This window comes from Arachis stenosperma, chromosome 9 (genome assembly GCF_014773155.1).
Source record: "Arachis stenosperma cultivar V10309 chromosome 9, arast.V10309.gnm1.PFL2, whole genome shotgun sequence".
In the NCBI taxonomy this organism is placed as follows: Eukaryota; Viridiplantae; Streptophyta; class Magnoliopsida; order Fabales; family Fabaceae; genus Arachis; species Arachis stenosperma.
The window spans coordinates 15,115,310-15,130,671 of NC_080385.1; the positions used below are offsets into that span (position 1 = coordinate 15,115,310).

A 15,362-nucleotide genomic window follows, 5' to 3' on the forward strand; every position below is an offset into this window, starting at 1 on the left:
CAAATGGGTATAGATGATGAATAAAACATAAAGATAAAGATAGAGATACTTATGCAATTCATTGGTGAGAACTTCAGATAAGCGAATGGAGATGCTTTGTCCCTTCCGTCTCTCTGCTTTCCTACTGTCTTCATCCAATCCTTCTTACTCCTTTCCATGGGAAGCTGTATGCAAGGGTTTCACCGTTGTCAGTGGCTACCTCCCATCCTCTCAGTGGAAATGTTCAACGCACCCTGTCACGGCACGGCTATCCAGCTGTCGGTTCTCGATCATGTCGGAATAGAATCCAGTGATTCTTTTGCGTTTGTCACTAACGCCCCACAATCGCGAGTTTGAAGCTCGTCACAGTCATTCAATCATTGAATCCTACTCAGAATACCATAGACAAGATTTAGACCTTCCGGATTCTCTTGAATGCCGCCATCAGTTCTAGCTTATACCACGAAGACTCTGATCTCACGGAATGGATGGCTCGGTTGTCAGGCGAGCGCTCGTTTGTCAGGCGAGCAACAACCATGTGTCGTGTATCAGGAATCCAAGAGATATCCACCCAATCTAAGGTAGAACGGAGGTGGTTGTCAGTCACATGTTCATAGGTGAGAATGATTATGAGTGTCACGGATCATCACATTCATCAAGTTGAAGAACAAGTGATATCTTGGAACAAGAACAAGCTGAATTAAATAGAAGAACAATAGTAATTGCATTAATAATCGAGGTACAACAGAGCTCCACACCTTAATCTATGGTGTGTAGAAACTCCACCGTTGAAAATACATAAGAACAAGAGTGATCATTGGCTTCGGCCCCAAAGAGGGAACCAGAAGAACCAAGATCTGATCTAAGAACTAGATGTCCGAAGATGAAAATACAATAGTAAAAGGTCCTATTTATAGGGAACTAGCAGCTTAAGAATTACAAAGATGAGTAAATGACATAAAAATCCACTTCCGGGCCCACTTGGTGTGTGATTGGGCTGAGCAATGAAGCATTTTCGTGTAGAGACTCTTCTTGGAGTTAAACGTCAGCTTTTGTGCTAGTTTTGGCGTTTAACTCCCACTTTGGTGCCAGTTCCGGCGTTTAACACTGGGAATTCTGAAGGTGACTTTGAACGCCGGTTTGGGCCATCAAATCTTGAGCAAAGTATGGACTATCATATATTTCTGGAAAGCCCAGAATGTCTACTTTCCAACGCCGTTGAGAGCGCGCCAATTGGGCTTCTGTAGCTCCAGAAAATCCACTTTGAGTGCAGGGAGGTCAGAATCCAACAGCATCTGCAGTCCTTTTCAGTCTCTGAATCAGATTTTTGCTCAGGTCCCTCAATTTCAGCCAGAAAATACCTGAAATCACAGAAAAACACACAAACTCATAGTAAAGTCCAGAAAAGTGAATTTTAACTAAAAACTAATAAAAATATACTAAAAACTAACTAAATCCTACTAAAAACATACTAAAAACAATGCCAAAAAGCGTACAAATTATCCGCTCATCACGGTCCAATTTCGATGGATGTACCAATTTGAGAGGATGGTTGGGTCATTCAAGCGCACTGTAAAGAATAGAACTTAGATTAAGGGTAGCATTTCCAAAACATTCCTGTTTAAGAAAAATTCTGCATTTCGCTCCTATTTTTAGTCTCATGTTGAGTCACGTAGAACAAGGGTTGCAAGGAACGATGAGAAGGAAGAATCCTCGTCAAGTGAAATAATATACTCAATATTTTTGTCGAAAGGAGCTGCAATAGGTGCGAGCAATGACTACTGATTAGAGCAGAAGGAGATCGACACCGCACATCTGCATGTGTTGCTTAACTGTGTTCATCATACCTCATGTGAGTTTTTTTAGTCTTCGTAAATATTGTAATCAGTAACATAGTAGCTTCCTAATCTAATTAAAACTTCGTTGTCCTATTCTATCATATAGGTTATTTCGAGAGATAAATCTGGAGGCCTCATTGAATAATTTTTTATGTTGGTTCCGAGAATACGTCAGCGAGTAACTAACTGACACAATAGATTTAGAACTAGTTGCACTTAGTTGGGGACCAATGAATAAGGTCATTAGCTACCCAATTTACAATGTTAACAGATATCGGTTTCATACCTTATAATGGTCGATTGGAAAGAAAACAGATAACACTGGAGTTTGGGTTCGTGGGGATTCCGATAGTGTCCATTCTGATTGTTTCGGTGTGTTGCACAACATAATTGAATTACAGTATTTTTGTTACACTACGTACAAGGTGTGCGTGTTTTAATATGAATAGTATGATCTAAGTTCGCGACAAGAAACACGAAAGTACATGGACTACGATATCATTGAAGTTAATGTAACTAGAAAGTATAAGCACTATGATCCTTTTATACTACCTCAAAATACACGACAGGTATACTATTTGCCTTATCCGAGTTCATGCAAGTCTAGTTAGGTGGTTGTGGTTAAGACTAAGCCAAGAGACCGCATCGAGTCTGATGATACGAGAGAGGGTCAAGAACCTTACCAGATTGATAACCCAACTCCTTCAAAAATGGTGCTTGATACCAGTGAGTCAATCTCCCTTAGATCTGCTATTATGTATGATGACATCATTGAACTTAGACTAGATGCCAACACACTTCCACCAGAAGACAACAATCTTCAAGAAAAAGATGGGGTCGATGGCGACGAAGAAGAGGAAGGCGAGTTCGATGATAATCAGGAAACTACATCAGAAGAAGAGGATGGTGAACCAGAGGAAGATGATAAATCTTATTAGGGTTAATGTAAACATAGTTCTGTAATATATATTTCTTTAAGAAACTTTGTGCATTTGTAATATACATTTTAGTTAATGTAAACATAGTTCTGTGAATGTAATATAGTTAGTATTGTTTCAGATATTTTAGTTATGATCATTCGGTATTTATAATTTATATTTTTCGTACTGCCTTATCAGGTTTGAATCACTATTTCAATTGCTAATTATCAGGGTCCACTAGAGATGAACGGGAAAGGATAATTAAACAAAAAATGAAAACGCTTCCGTCGAAATATTTCGATGGTAACATTATCTTTAAAAAATTAAAAAAAGAACATTTCTGTCGATATTATCGTCGGATGAATCTGTCGTTAATATGGCGGGAAAACGAACGATGTGGGGTCAATGTTACTGTAAAAAATTTCTAACAGTAACATTCAACATGATCCGTTTTCATACTAACTAGATTCCGTCGGACTAAAAAAATCCGATGGTAAATATTTACTGGCAATGTTTATCCGTCTGATTGTTTCTGACGGTAATTAATTTACCGTCAAATTTTTTTATTTTTCGACGGTAAATCCTACGGTACTCAGCGCTTTTCTTGTAGTTCAAACCAATTAAGATTAAATCTTTGAAAAAAAGATGCACAAATAGTTTGCAGAAAATCAGAGTACTTGGTTAACAAGGATCTTTTTGTAAATATACACATATAACTTTGTTTCTCTCATTCAGATGATAACTTGAAAATTTTGGTTTTTGTCCTAGATCTGCTATAAGGCTCTCTATTTTGAATTCTCAAAACCTCCTTTTGTTAGAAGCAGTCGATAAATTGTTTTGGAATCTAATCTCTAACGATGATGTTCTTTTGAAATATTTTTTCATTACTAAAAGGATAAATGTATAAATCTAAGTTAATTGATTAATAAAAGTAATTTACAATTTCATATAAATTTAGAAGTACAATATAAAATTATAAATACAAAACATAAACTAAACAATAAAAAAATACACAATAATATAATATCAAATTAAGAATGTAAATGATAAAAAAATTTAAGAATGATGCTGTAATGACCATGAGACATCAAGGCGCAAGCAACAAGCCATCCATTGATTGCAGTGAATCTCAAAAATTATTACCTCATATTATTTCTCAACTTATAGCATCTTCCAATAAGAAGACCAATTGTAAAAGTCATTCAAATTAGTTTTCAACAGCAACAAAGAGTAATATCCTAATTAAATTATAAGTCAATACACACAAACATGAGTCATTCAATTATTCAAACAGCGGCAACAAAAAACAATGTCACAATTCACACAATTTTGTCAAAATTAAATTCTTATTACTAAATAGGATAAAATCAAATTTTACTTAACAAAATATCAAATCCAAGCAATAAAGCAAACAGATCATTGAATGTACCAACTACTACCAAGAGTCCAAGATTTCAGTCTCTAGGAGGCAGCAGCCAGCAGCAATGTGGTGTCCATATGTCTTAGATCACTCCACACATCACAAGCACAAACCGTTTTATTTCATATTACACTTTAAAAAATTTCACTATTCAGAGACAAATTCAACCAAGCAACTACATAAATATTGCATTTTTTCCATGCTAAAAAATTGATATCATTCTAAAATAGTTAATAATAGTTTCATCAATAAATTTTAATTTGTTCTTTGATTTGAGAGCAAGACACATTACTTTAGCCCAAGCATAATATTTTGAAGGGTTCAATATCACATTCACAATGAAAATTCTAGAATTCTCACCTGAATGGAAGTAAAAAGGACTGTTCGGATCAATTTGCGCACTTGCCTAAGGCTGGTTCATTTTTTTTTTTGCTGATTCATCCTTTTTTGAAGATTCTAAAATCCTAAAATATAGTTTACTAATCTTAAAAAGCTTTGAATGTCATTCATTGAAAACGTGTTTTCTATAGTTGGATCTCGTTTGGATCTTCTATTCATTTCTTATTCGTCATGATTGGACCGAATTGGGATTAGTAGATGCCTCTTCTTTCTTTTGAGCCTTGCTCGATTTTTGCCACTGATTCAACCTTTCACGTTCACTGCACCATGTAAAAATAATGTTCATGAATTGTGAAAGATTATAGAAGATGATAAACAATAAGAGGAGAGGCAAAAAAAAATAAAAATAAGGTAAAAAGACTTACTTTGTTAAAGTTAGAGTGAATAATCATAAAAACGAGTGTTACTGTACATAGACTATTTGTACAACTAACTAACTATGATTAGTTCTAAATTATTTTTTAACTATATTTCTAGCAGACTTTTAAATATGGTAATATAATAATTAACTAACTAACTAAGGTTAAAGGCTAATAACTATTTTAAATAAGTTCTATATCAACTAACATTTATCTTAAATCAAATAAAATATTAAAACATAATTCAATTATATACGCCTTAAACCAAATACAATATAAATATTTAATTGTTTTTATCTCTTAGTCTTCCTTTTTAACCGCAGACTTAAGATTTATGAAAATCGTATTTCATAAATACAAATGAACTGCCGCATATTTTATATACAAGTATTATTTCATATACTTTCTTTAGAAAGTAATTAAATATTAAAAGAATAAAATATTTTATTATTTTTATTATGTTATTAAATTTGATCTTACTATATATTAAATTATTGTGTTAATTATTTTATTATTATATTCTATATTTTGTCTTTACAGTCAAAATTTTTTATATTCATCGTTACTGTTAATAAATTGATTACCTTATAAAAAAAAGAATAGTAATTTAAAATAACAAAAAATAGTTATCTTCTTTGTATTTTCAGCACAATTAAATATTATTTTTTATATATATGTTTTTAAATAATTATCTAAATATTTTATTATCTCTTACTGATCAATTGTGAAATTTTCATGTCAATACTCATCGAGTAATTTTTTATTATTCAAAATAATTACTGTAGACAAGATCGTGTAAGCAATAAAATTAAAAAAACAAATTGTACATCATTTCAAATAAAGAATATATGTGCTTTCTTATTTATATTAAGAGTAAGCTTTAATTTAGTACTAGTATTATTACAAAGTTTATTATATTAGCAGTGGGGCAAGTTTCCGCAGACCTCTCTTAATAAATATAGAGTGCATTCTTCTATGATGTACATTTCTTCCATAATACGTTCAAATTATAAGGTACTTATTTGATTGTAAATTAGTTCTCGATTTATAAAGAAAATTGAGAACCCAAACCTAGAAAATAAACCTAGTCTTGGCGTCAAGATTATATTGATGGATCCCTTGTAATTATTGTAGATGTAATCATTCAAGATATAGAGTTTTTTGTGCATCATAGTATGCCAGAGGATCTTGTCAAAAATCTGACAGATTTAGCATCAAAAACCTTAAAATATTGTTCCTCACTATAATTTGGCTTTGGCACACGTCCTCCTTTTGTTACCGTGAAAGAAGCTCCATTTTCAAAAGCATCCCCAACTGAATGGAATTCCCACATGTTCCCATTTTTGCTGTTGCCTTTTCTCCATGTCACCTACACAACACATAATAATTAATTAAAATAATATATAGAGTATACGTAATATAATTACTAAAACAATAATCGAAATAAATTGATGTTAATTAATTAATTTCATTACTGATTATTTAATTTATTTACCTCCTTGTTCCCAGATTCGGGTGCTATAAAGAGATTAGATTGGCTTTTGAGGCTAGGTCCCATGCTTCCACCAATAGCATATTGCATCCATCCCTGATAAAGATTGTTTGCTACATGTGCATATCCATGACGGATCCTATATATATTTATTAATATCGTCAAATATATTATCAGTATAATTTGTATATAAATTTTTATAAATATGAATCCAAATTATTACTATTAAATAGTGATTTAAAATAATAATATTTATTGATTATGTAGCATTCTCAATAAAAAATTATTAGCCGCCTAAACTTTGCAATAATTTATATATTAAGTACTTACCTTGGCATACGCTGGTTACAATTTGGTCCAAAATGATTATACACAACAGTAACTTTCATATTCTGGTCTCTAATATATCCATCATCATGGCCAAGAAGCATAACCTTATCTTGGTTCCGGAACCAGTTATTGGAGACGGTGACATCAGTGGAACCCCGTGTAACATCAAGAAGACCATCTTCACAATCTTGAAGTGTATTATGATCAATCCAAATCTTTGAAGCAGTGACTAGTCTAATGGCATCGCCATCAACTTGACCTAATGAAATCACCTTCCCATTTGGACCCATCACCAAACCCGGAGCTTGTGCTTTACAATCATGGATCCGAACGTTGTGGATTATTACGTTCGTCGCCTTCAAACAAATAACAAACAATTTGTTATGTGATGAGTAGTTAGCAATTCAGTATTCATGCATGCATATCAATTTAACTAATATAAATATGTGAATTAATTCATTTTGGTTACCTTAAAGATCATAAAGCATGCGTTATGAGCAATGTGGACGTTGGCGCCGCGGCCATCAATGGCGGTAAAGCTACTAATAAGAAGGGGTTTTGCCAATGTAATTTTCATGTCACTTTTAAATGTGATCCAAACTTTTTGTTGAATCACAGAAGCTCCATATCGCAAGGTACCAGGCTTAGGGATTATGGGGTCATCACTAGGGTCTATAACTTCATAATAGATGAGGTCACTGCCAATGTTGTTCATCATCTTACCAGCATAGCCAATGGAGCAATTCGCGAGTTGCGTGCGGTGGCTCCTCCATTGGGTATCCCGTCTCCAGCACCGATCAATCACATTCATTTTCATGCCAATTATTTTGGATTGCTTGGCACCATAAGTAGGGTTTGGAGAGAAAAGGGAAGCAAGAAAAATGGGCAAAACAAAGTGCCAAAAGATACTAGCCATGGTGTATGTATGTTGTTGGGAATAATGTGTTATGTAGGGTTTTGGAGTAGTACGTAGTAGAATTGAGAATTGATTATATATATAGGCTACGGTGGATGGGAAATTGCTTCAAGTTTGTTGAAGTTGTTGTGTGAAGCTATGGCCAAAGGAGTGTCGGATGCACGAGAAAGCCACGAATAGAAATTGGGGAAAGGTCCAGCTCAACTAAGTATAGTATGAACTAGGCTTAATCTTAAGTTATATGACGTTGTTAGCTAAATTTGAGCAATGACTAATTGACTATATAAGGAAAATTAGGGGAGCAGATTAAAATGGTCTATGTAGCTATAGGCGATATTGATCATTTAATATGGGGAAATAATGCTATGGTTTAGACTGAAAATAATATTTATAATTATAGATATAGAGTTGCGGAGTTTTTTCTCAACGATACACTTAAGCTGTTAAAAATGACATTGAGATTGAAAAATTAAGATTGAGAGATAGAGGTTGAGAGATTAAGATTAAATTAAATTTTAGTATTGTATTTGATATAAAATGTATTAGATTGAACTATATTTAAGTATTATGTTTGATTTAAGATAAATATAAAGACTAAAAGATGAATTTAAAATTTAAAAAATTAAATGAATATATTTTTAAAAAAATATTAAAATTTTAGTTTTTGTTTCTAAAAGTTTTAATTTTCTGTGTCCTTTTCAATAGAAGAGATTGAAATTTTATATTTTGAAATTGAAATTTTAATTCTAATCTATAAATAACAAACACAATATTAAGTTTCAATCTCTCAATTTTAATTTTAATCTTTAAAAACAATCACTAACTTAGTCACTTACACACACTAAGTTCTTTGGCAAACGTGGCAAGGGATTCGATGGTCTCAGAATATTTGGACCATTAAATGGTCTCATAACAAAATATATTTTTTTAAATTTTTTAATAATTGCTAAATAGTTTTTTTTTTAAATTTAATTACAAATTAACCTCATATATTTTATTTAATTATAAAAACTATTTTTTATTTTATAAATAATTATTTTATCATAAATCTATCATGTTTATTAACAATCAAGAACAAAAACAATAACGAATTAGATCTTCCATTTATCCTAATAAATTTTTTGGCTATTCCAATCGATTAAAAGATTATATTTGATCCGTGACGTTCATGATGAACCATAAAATCGTGTTTCCTTGAAAACCAATCGATTGGACTATCAAACCAATCGATTGAATTATAACTCAATCGATTGGATTACAGTTTATCACAAAACAATCGATTGAAAATTACAAGGCAGCATGATTTTCGCATAAATCAATCGATTGGTCATATTACCCAATCGATTGAACGATGACTAAAATGTGGGTTTTTTACAATTCAATTGATTGTTTATACTACCCAATCGATTGAATGCTTCAAAACAACCTGAGGTCTCACTATTCAATCGATTGGTTGTGTAAACCAATCGATTGAATTTATGAAAACAATATGGATATGCCAAATTCAATCGATTGAAGTGTGCTACCCAATTGATTGAAGTGTGTATTAGCAACTTGAGGTCTCACTATTCAATCGATTGGTTATGTTACCCAGTCAATTGAATTTTGTACGTAACTTTCAATTCAATCGATTGGTCTGAAAATTCAATCGATTGGAAAGTGATGTAAATGTGTTTTTTTCGGCATTCAATCGATTGGTAATGTAATCCAATCGATTGAAATTTGAAATTCGCTATCCATTAAACCCAAACCATGCGTATTCACTCTTCTATAACGTTTTAAAACACCATAACACTCCATTTCTGCCCCCTCTCTCCTCTCTCATTGAATCTAGAAAGCTTCTTTTTTTTCTCTCTTCTTCTTCTCCAATCTCACCAACATCCACTCCGTCCTACATACATATTATTAATCCTCATCCAATTCCTTACAAAACCCACCAAATCAATATCCCAAAATGGCAAGAACTAAGAACACCAAAAGAGCTAGGGTTGAGGGAGAAAGCTCTGCTTCCGCCAGACTGGTTGCTTCATCACATTACATGGCAAGGTGGCTGCCGTCTCCAAGGACACTGAACAACTATATGGAGAAGTTCAAGTCAAGGGGAATTGTTCCTCCCAGGTACATAACAGCCGAGTTCATTCATGGTAGACATTATAACTTGGTCTGGAATGCTTTGCAAACACAACACTTGACTGATTTTGTACAAATTAAGGATGATTATTACCCGCACTTGGTTAGTGCTGTTTATAGTACTTTAAATTATGTTGTTCTTGAACCTGATGAAACTGGTGAGGAGGCAATGCCGCTGATTGAGTTTGATTTAGGGTCACGACATTATAGAGTTACTTTGGAAGAATTAGCTGAATAATGGAATTTAGTTTATCATAGGGCAAAATTTACTGGAGGTCTTGCGGCAGATAAGGAATGGGGTGAGTATAATAGAATGGTGGGTTTGCAGAGTCTACAGTATGAGAATCCACATATGGATGCTAGAGGTAATATAAGTTGCAGTGATTTGGGTAATGAATAGCGTATACTGATGTATTGTTTTTGTACACGTTGATTCCAAGAAAACATAATCACGGAATCTTGTTTAACGAAGATATTCTAGTGCTTTGGGCTATGGTGACTGGAAAGGAGATAAACTGGCCTTATTTTATGGTTCATCATATGCTTGAAACGAAGAAAGGAAAATCAAGTGTTGGTTTAGGATATGCTTGCCAATGGACCAAGATTTTCACCTGGCTTGGAATTGACTTGAGTCAAGAGAAAAGTGTCGTCTTGAGTAATGTAGCTAAGATTGATGACAGCACTCTAAGACAGATGGGAAGAGATTCGGATGCCCAAGAACCTCAGATCCAAGGACATCCACAAGACTCTGAGGTGCAAGCACAACCACCACCCCCTCCTTCGCCAACAATGCGAGATTTGATGGATGAATTGCAAAGCATGAGAGTATATATGGAGGGATAATTTGCTTATATGAGGCAGCGTCAAGATAGGCAAACTGAAGCTATCAATCGTCAAGGAGAAGCAATCGATCTTCTTTACACTAATCTAGGCATCACAAACCCAAGGGGCATTATCCCAAGGCCTGGACCATGAAGAAATTGTTATTTAGAACTCCACCTGATCCTATAATCCCCATTGATGCTTGGATGAGAGTTAATGTTAGTGAGTTACAAAAAACTCATAGAATAAAATCTAGGTGTTATTTTGACTGTATCATGAAATGTGTCATGTCACTTTTGAGAGTCCTAGGTATTATTGTTCATTGGGTATTTTGACAATTTTAAATGATTTCATCCCTGTAAATCATATTATGAATTTTACTTTGGAATTGATTGTAACTTTCTCACTGGTTCATGAGATCCAACAGAAGCATAAGTTCTTGCAAGTTATTTCCATGGTGAAAGTTTATTGATGCTGCTACTATTACAACAGTTGGTGCCAACATGATGATTAGTGAATACTAATGTTGATATCAATTCAATCTTAGGACTTTGTTCTGCTGATCATGAAGCATAGCACTGACATCTTTACTAGTGTCTTATTCTGCCAATTTCATACATGAGGGCAAAAATTTCTTGTGCTTTTATTAGGTAGTGCAACCTTTTTAAGCATATTTTCTTTTTAAAGAAAGTATTATGACAATCTAACTTTCTTATTATACAAAGAAGCTAAAGTAGCAAAAAATATCTTATCTGTGCATGTAAATCTAGGAACTTAATTCACAGGTAGAGTTCTTGAATATTCAGTAGGACTTTTGTACATTTTTATAAGTCATATGTAGAGTTTTTATGATTTTACTGCATAATCTATTTAAACTCTTGGATTATGCAATCAAGTCTTGAAAGCAATCAATTGAAGAATGCTTGCAATCAGGTGTTTTAATGGATTCAATCGATTATTTTGGTAGTGAAATCGATTGATGTACCCTCAATTGCTGATTCAATCGATTGTTTTCTTAGTGCAATCGATTGAAGTATACTTAAACATTGTTCCAATCGATTGTTTTGTTATTGTAATCGATTGGAGTACACTTAATTACTGTATCAATCGATTGGTTTTTAATTCAATCGATTGAATTATCCTCAATTTCATTTTCAATCGATTGTATTGTAATTGTAATCGATTGAAATACACTTAATTACTGGTTCAATAGATTGTTTTCTAAATTCAATCGATTGAATTATCCTCAATTTCATTTTCAATCGATTATATTGTTATTGTAATCGATTGAAGGACAATTAATTACTGATTCAATCGATTATTTTCTAAGTGCAATCGATTGAAGTATCCACAATTATTATTTCCAATCGATTGTATTGTTATTGCAATCCATTGAAATACACTTAATTACTGGTTCAATCAATTGTTTTCAAAATTCAATCGATTGAATTATCCTCAATTTCATTTTCAATCGATTGTATTGTTATTTTAATCGATTGAAGTACACTTAATTACTGGTTCAATCGATTATTTTCTAAGTGCAATCGATTGAAGTATCCACAATTATTATTTCAATCGATTGGTGGGGGCTTGATTACGTATAGTGCCTATCAAACAAGTTTTGAATATGTTTTTATTTAATTATTAATCTGATGCGTCTAATCTTATTATTATTATTATTATTTGATTATTTATCTACTTAAAAATAATTAAAGATAAGTGATGAGCGGATAATTTATACGCTTTTTGGCATTGTTTTTATATAGTTTTTAGTAAGTTTGAGCTACTTTTAGGGATGTTTTCATTAGTTTTTATGTTAAATTCACATTTCTGGACTTTACTATGAGTTTGTGTGTTTTTCTGTGATTTCAGGTAAATTCTGACTGAAATTGAGGGATTTGAGCAAAACTCTGAAAAAGGCTGACAAAAGGACTGCTGATGCTGTTGGATTCTGACCTCCCTGCACTCGAAATGGATTTTCTGGAGCTACAGAACTCTAAATGGCGCGCTCTCAACGGCGTTGGAAAGTAGACATCCAGGGCTTTCCAGCAATATATAATAGTCCATACTTTATTCGAAGAATGACGACGCAAACTGGCGTTGAACGCCAAGTACACGCTCCTTTCTGGAGTTAAACGCCAGAAAAACGTCATAATCCGGAGTTGAACGCCCAAAGCACATCATAACTCGAAATTCAACTCCAAGAGGAGCCTCTGCTCGTGGATAAATCAAGCTCAGCCCAAGCACACACCAAGTGGGCCCCGGAAGTGGATTTATGCATCAATTACTTACTCATGTAAACCCTAGGAGCTAGTTTATTATAAATAGGATGATCTACTAATGTATCAATCATCTTTTGATCTCAGTTTTATTTTATTCTTCATCTTAGGAGATCATTGATCACGTTTAGGGGGCTGGCCATTCGGCCATGCCTGAACCTCTTGCTTATGTATTTTCAACGGTGGAGTTTCTGCACACCATAGATTAAGGGTGTGGAGCTCTGCTGTACCTCAAAGATTAATGAAGTTCTATTTTCTTTTATTCAATTCTCTATCTTATTCTTATTCCAAGATATTCATTCGTACTCAAGAACATGATGAATGTGATGAGCTAATAACTCTCATCATCATTCTCACTTATGAACGCGCGTGATTGACAACCACTTCCGTTCTGCGTGTAACAAGGCTTGAATGTATATCTCTTAGGTTCCCCAACAGAATCTTCGTGGTATAAGCTAGATAGATGGCGGCATTCATCTAGATCCGGAAAGTCCAACCTTGTCTGTGGTGTTCCGAGTAGGATCCTGGGAATCCGGAAAGTCTCACCTTGTCTGTGGTATTCCGAGTAGGATTCCGTTCATGAATGACTGTGACGTGCTTCAAACTTTAACCTGCTGGGCGTTAGTGACAAACGCAAAAGAGGGATTCTATTCCAGTAGGAGCGGGAACCAACCGGTGATTGGCCGCACTGTGACAGAGTGCGTGCATTAGCTTTCACTGCGAGGATGGGATGTAGCTATCAACCATGGGTGATGCCTCCAGACTGGTTAGCTGTGCGAGTGACAGCCGTACAGGTTATTTCCCCGAGAGGAATGAAAGTAGCCACAGCTGATAGTGAACCCCTATACAAAGCTTGCCATGGAGAGGAGTAAGAAGGATTGGGTAGAAGGAATAGGAGAGCAGGCGTCCTAGAGCTCTACAGCACCTCCATTCCGCTTATCTGAAATTCCTACCAATGAATCTGCATAAGTATTTCTATCCCTTTTATTATTCCTTTTTATTTATTATTCCAATAATCACAATTCCCCTTTAATCTCTCTAACTGAGATTTACAAGATGACCATAGCTTGCTTCATACCAACAATCTCTGTGGATTCGACCCTTACTCACGTAAGGTTATTACTTGGACGACCCAGTACACTTGCTGGTTAGTTGAACGGAGTTGTGAATTCCACCAGAGCCATAATTAGAACATTGATCACAAATGATACAAGAATTTGAATCACAATTTCGTCCACCAAGTTTTTGGCGCCGTTGCCGGGGAACAATCAATTTCGAACAACAATTCAAACAATTGTTTCCAAACCACAATGGTGCCAAGTTTTTAATCCGGCAACAACACCAAGTTTTTGGCGCCGTTGCCGGGGATTGTTTGAGTATGGACAACTGACGGTTCATCTTGTTGCTCAGATTAGGTAATTTTCTTTTCAAAAATCTTTTTCAAAAATTTTTTTTCTTTTATTTTTCGTTTTTTCAAAACCTTATTTTCGAAAATAATTAATAAAAATCCAAAAAAATTAGAAAATCATAAAAATAAAAAATTATTTTGTGTTTCTTGTTTGAGTCTTGTGTTAAATTTTAAGTTTGGTGTCAATTGCATGCTTTTAAAAAATTTTTCTTGCATTTTTCGAAAATCCCATGCATTCATAGTGTTCTTCATGATCTTCAAGTTGTTCTTGACAAGTCTTCTTGTTTGATCTTGATGATTTCTTGTTTTGTGTCTTTTCTTGTTTTTCATGTGCATTTTTGCATTCATATTTTTCATACATTAAAAATTTCTAAGTTTGGTGTCTTGCATGTTTTCTTTGCATCAAAATTTTTCAAAAATATGTTCTTGATGTTCATCATGATCTTCAAAGTGTTCTTGGTGTTCATCTTGACATTCATAGCATTCTTGCATGCATCTTGTGTCTTGATCCAAAATTTCCATGTTTTGGGTCATTTTTGTGTTTTTCCTTAAAAATTCAAAAATCAAAAATATCTTTTCCTTATTTCCCTCCACAATTTCGAAATTTTGGGTTGACTTGGTCAAAAGATTTTTAAAATTAGTTGTTTCTTACAAGTCAAGTCAAAATTTCAATTTTAAAAATCTTATCTTTTCAAAATCTTTTTCAAAATTATATCTTTTTCAAAATTTTTTATTTATTTTCAAAAATTTCAAAAATATTTTTCAAATATTTTCAAATTCTTTTTCTTATCTTTATATGTAATTTTCGAAAATTCACTAATAATTAATGTGATTGGTTCAAAAATTTGAAGTTTGTTACTTTCTTGTTAAGAAAGGTTCAATCTTTAAGTTCTAGAATCTTATCTTGTAGTTTCTTGTTAGTGAAGTAAATAATTTCAAAATTTTTTTTGAATTAAATCTTTTTATCTTTTATCTTATCTTTTTCAAAAAAAATTTTATCTTTTTCAAAAATTTTACCTTTTTCAAAATTTGATTTTAAAATATCTTATCCAACTTACTATCTTCTTATC

At 33.3% G+C, this 15,362-nt stretch overlaps 1 protein-coding gene across 1 annotated transcript; it reads right to left on the reverse strand.

Moving 5' to 3' along the window:
* Positions 1–6,083: 6,083 nt before the first annotated feature.
* On the reverse strand, positions 6,084–7,653 carry LOC130949123 (putative pectate lyase 14). Its single transcript, XM_057877940.1, has 4 exons — positions 7,207–7,653; positions 6,738–7,093; positions 6,411–6,546; positions 6,084–6,284 (listed from the first exon to the last, which is right to left on the reverse strand). The coding sequence occupies exons 1-4, from the start codon at positions 7,651–7,653 to the stop codon at positions 6,084–6,086; spliced, it is 1,140 nt and encodes a 379-aa protein (XP_057733923.1).
* Positions 7,654–15,362: the final 7,709 nt, after the last annotated feature.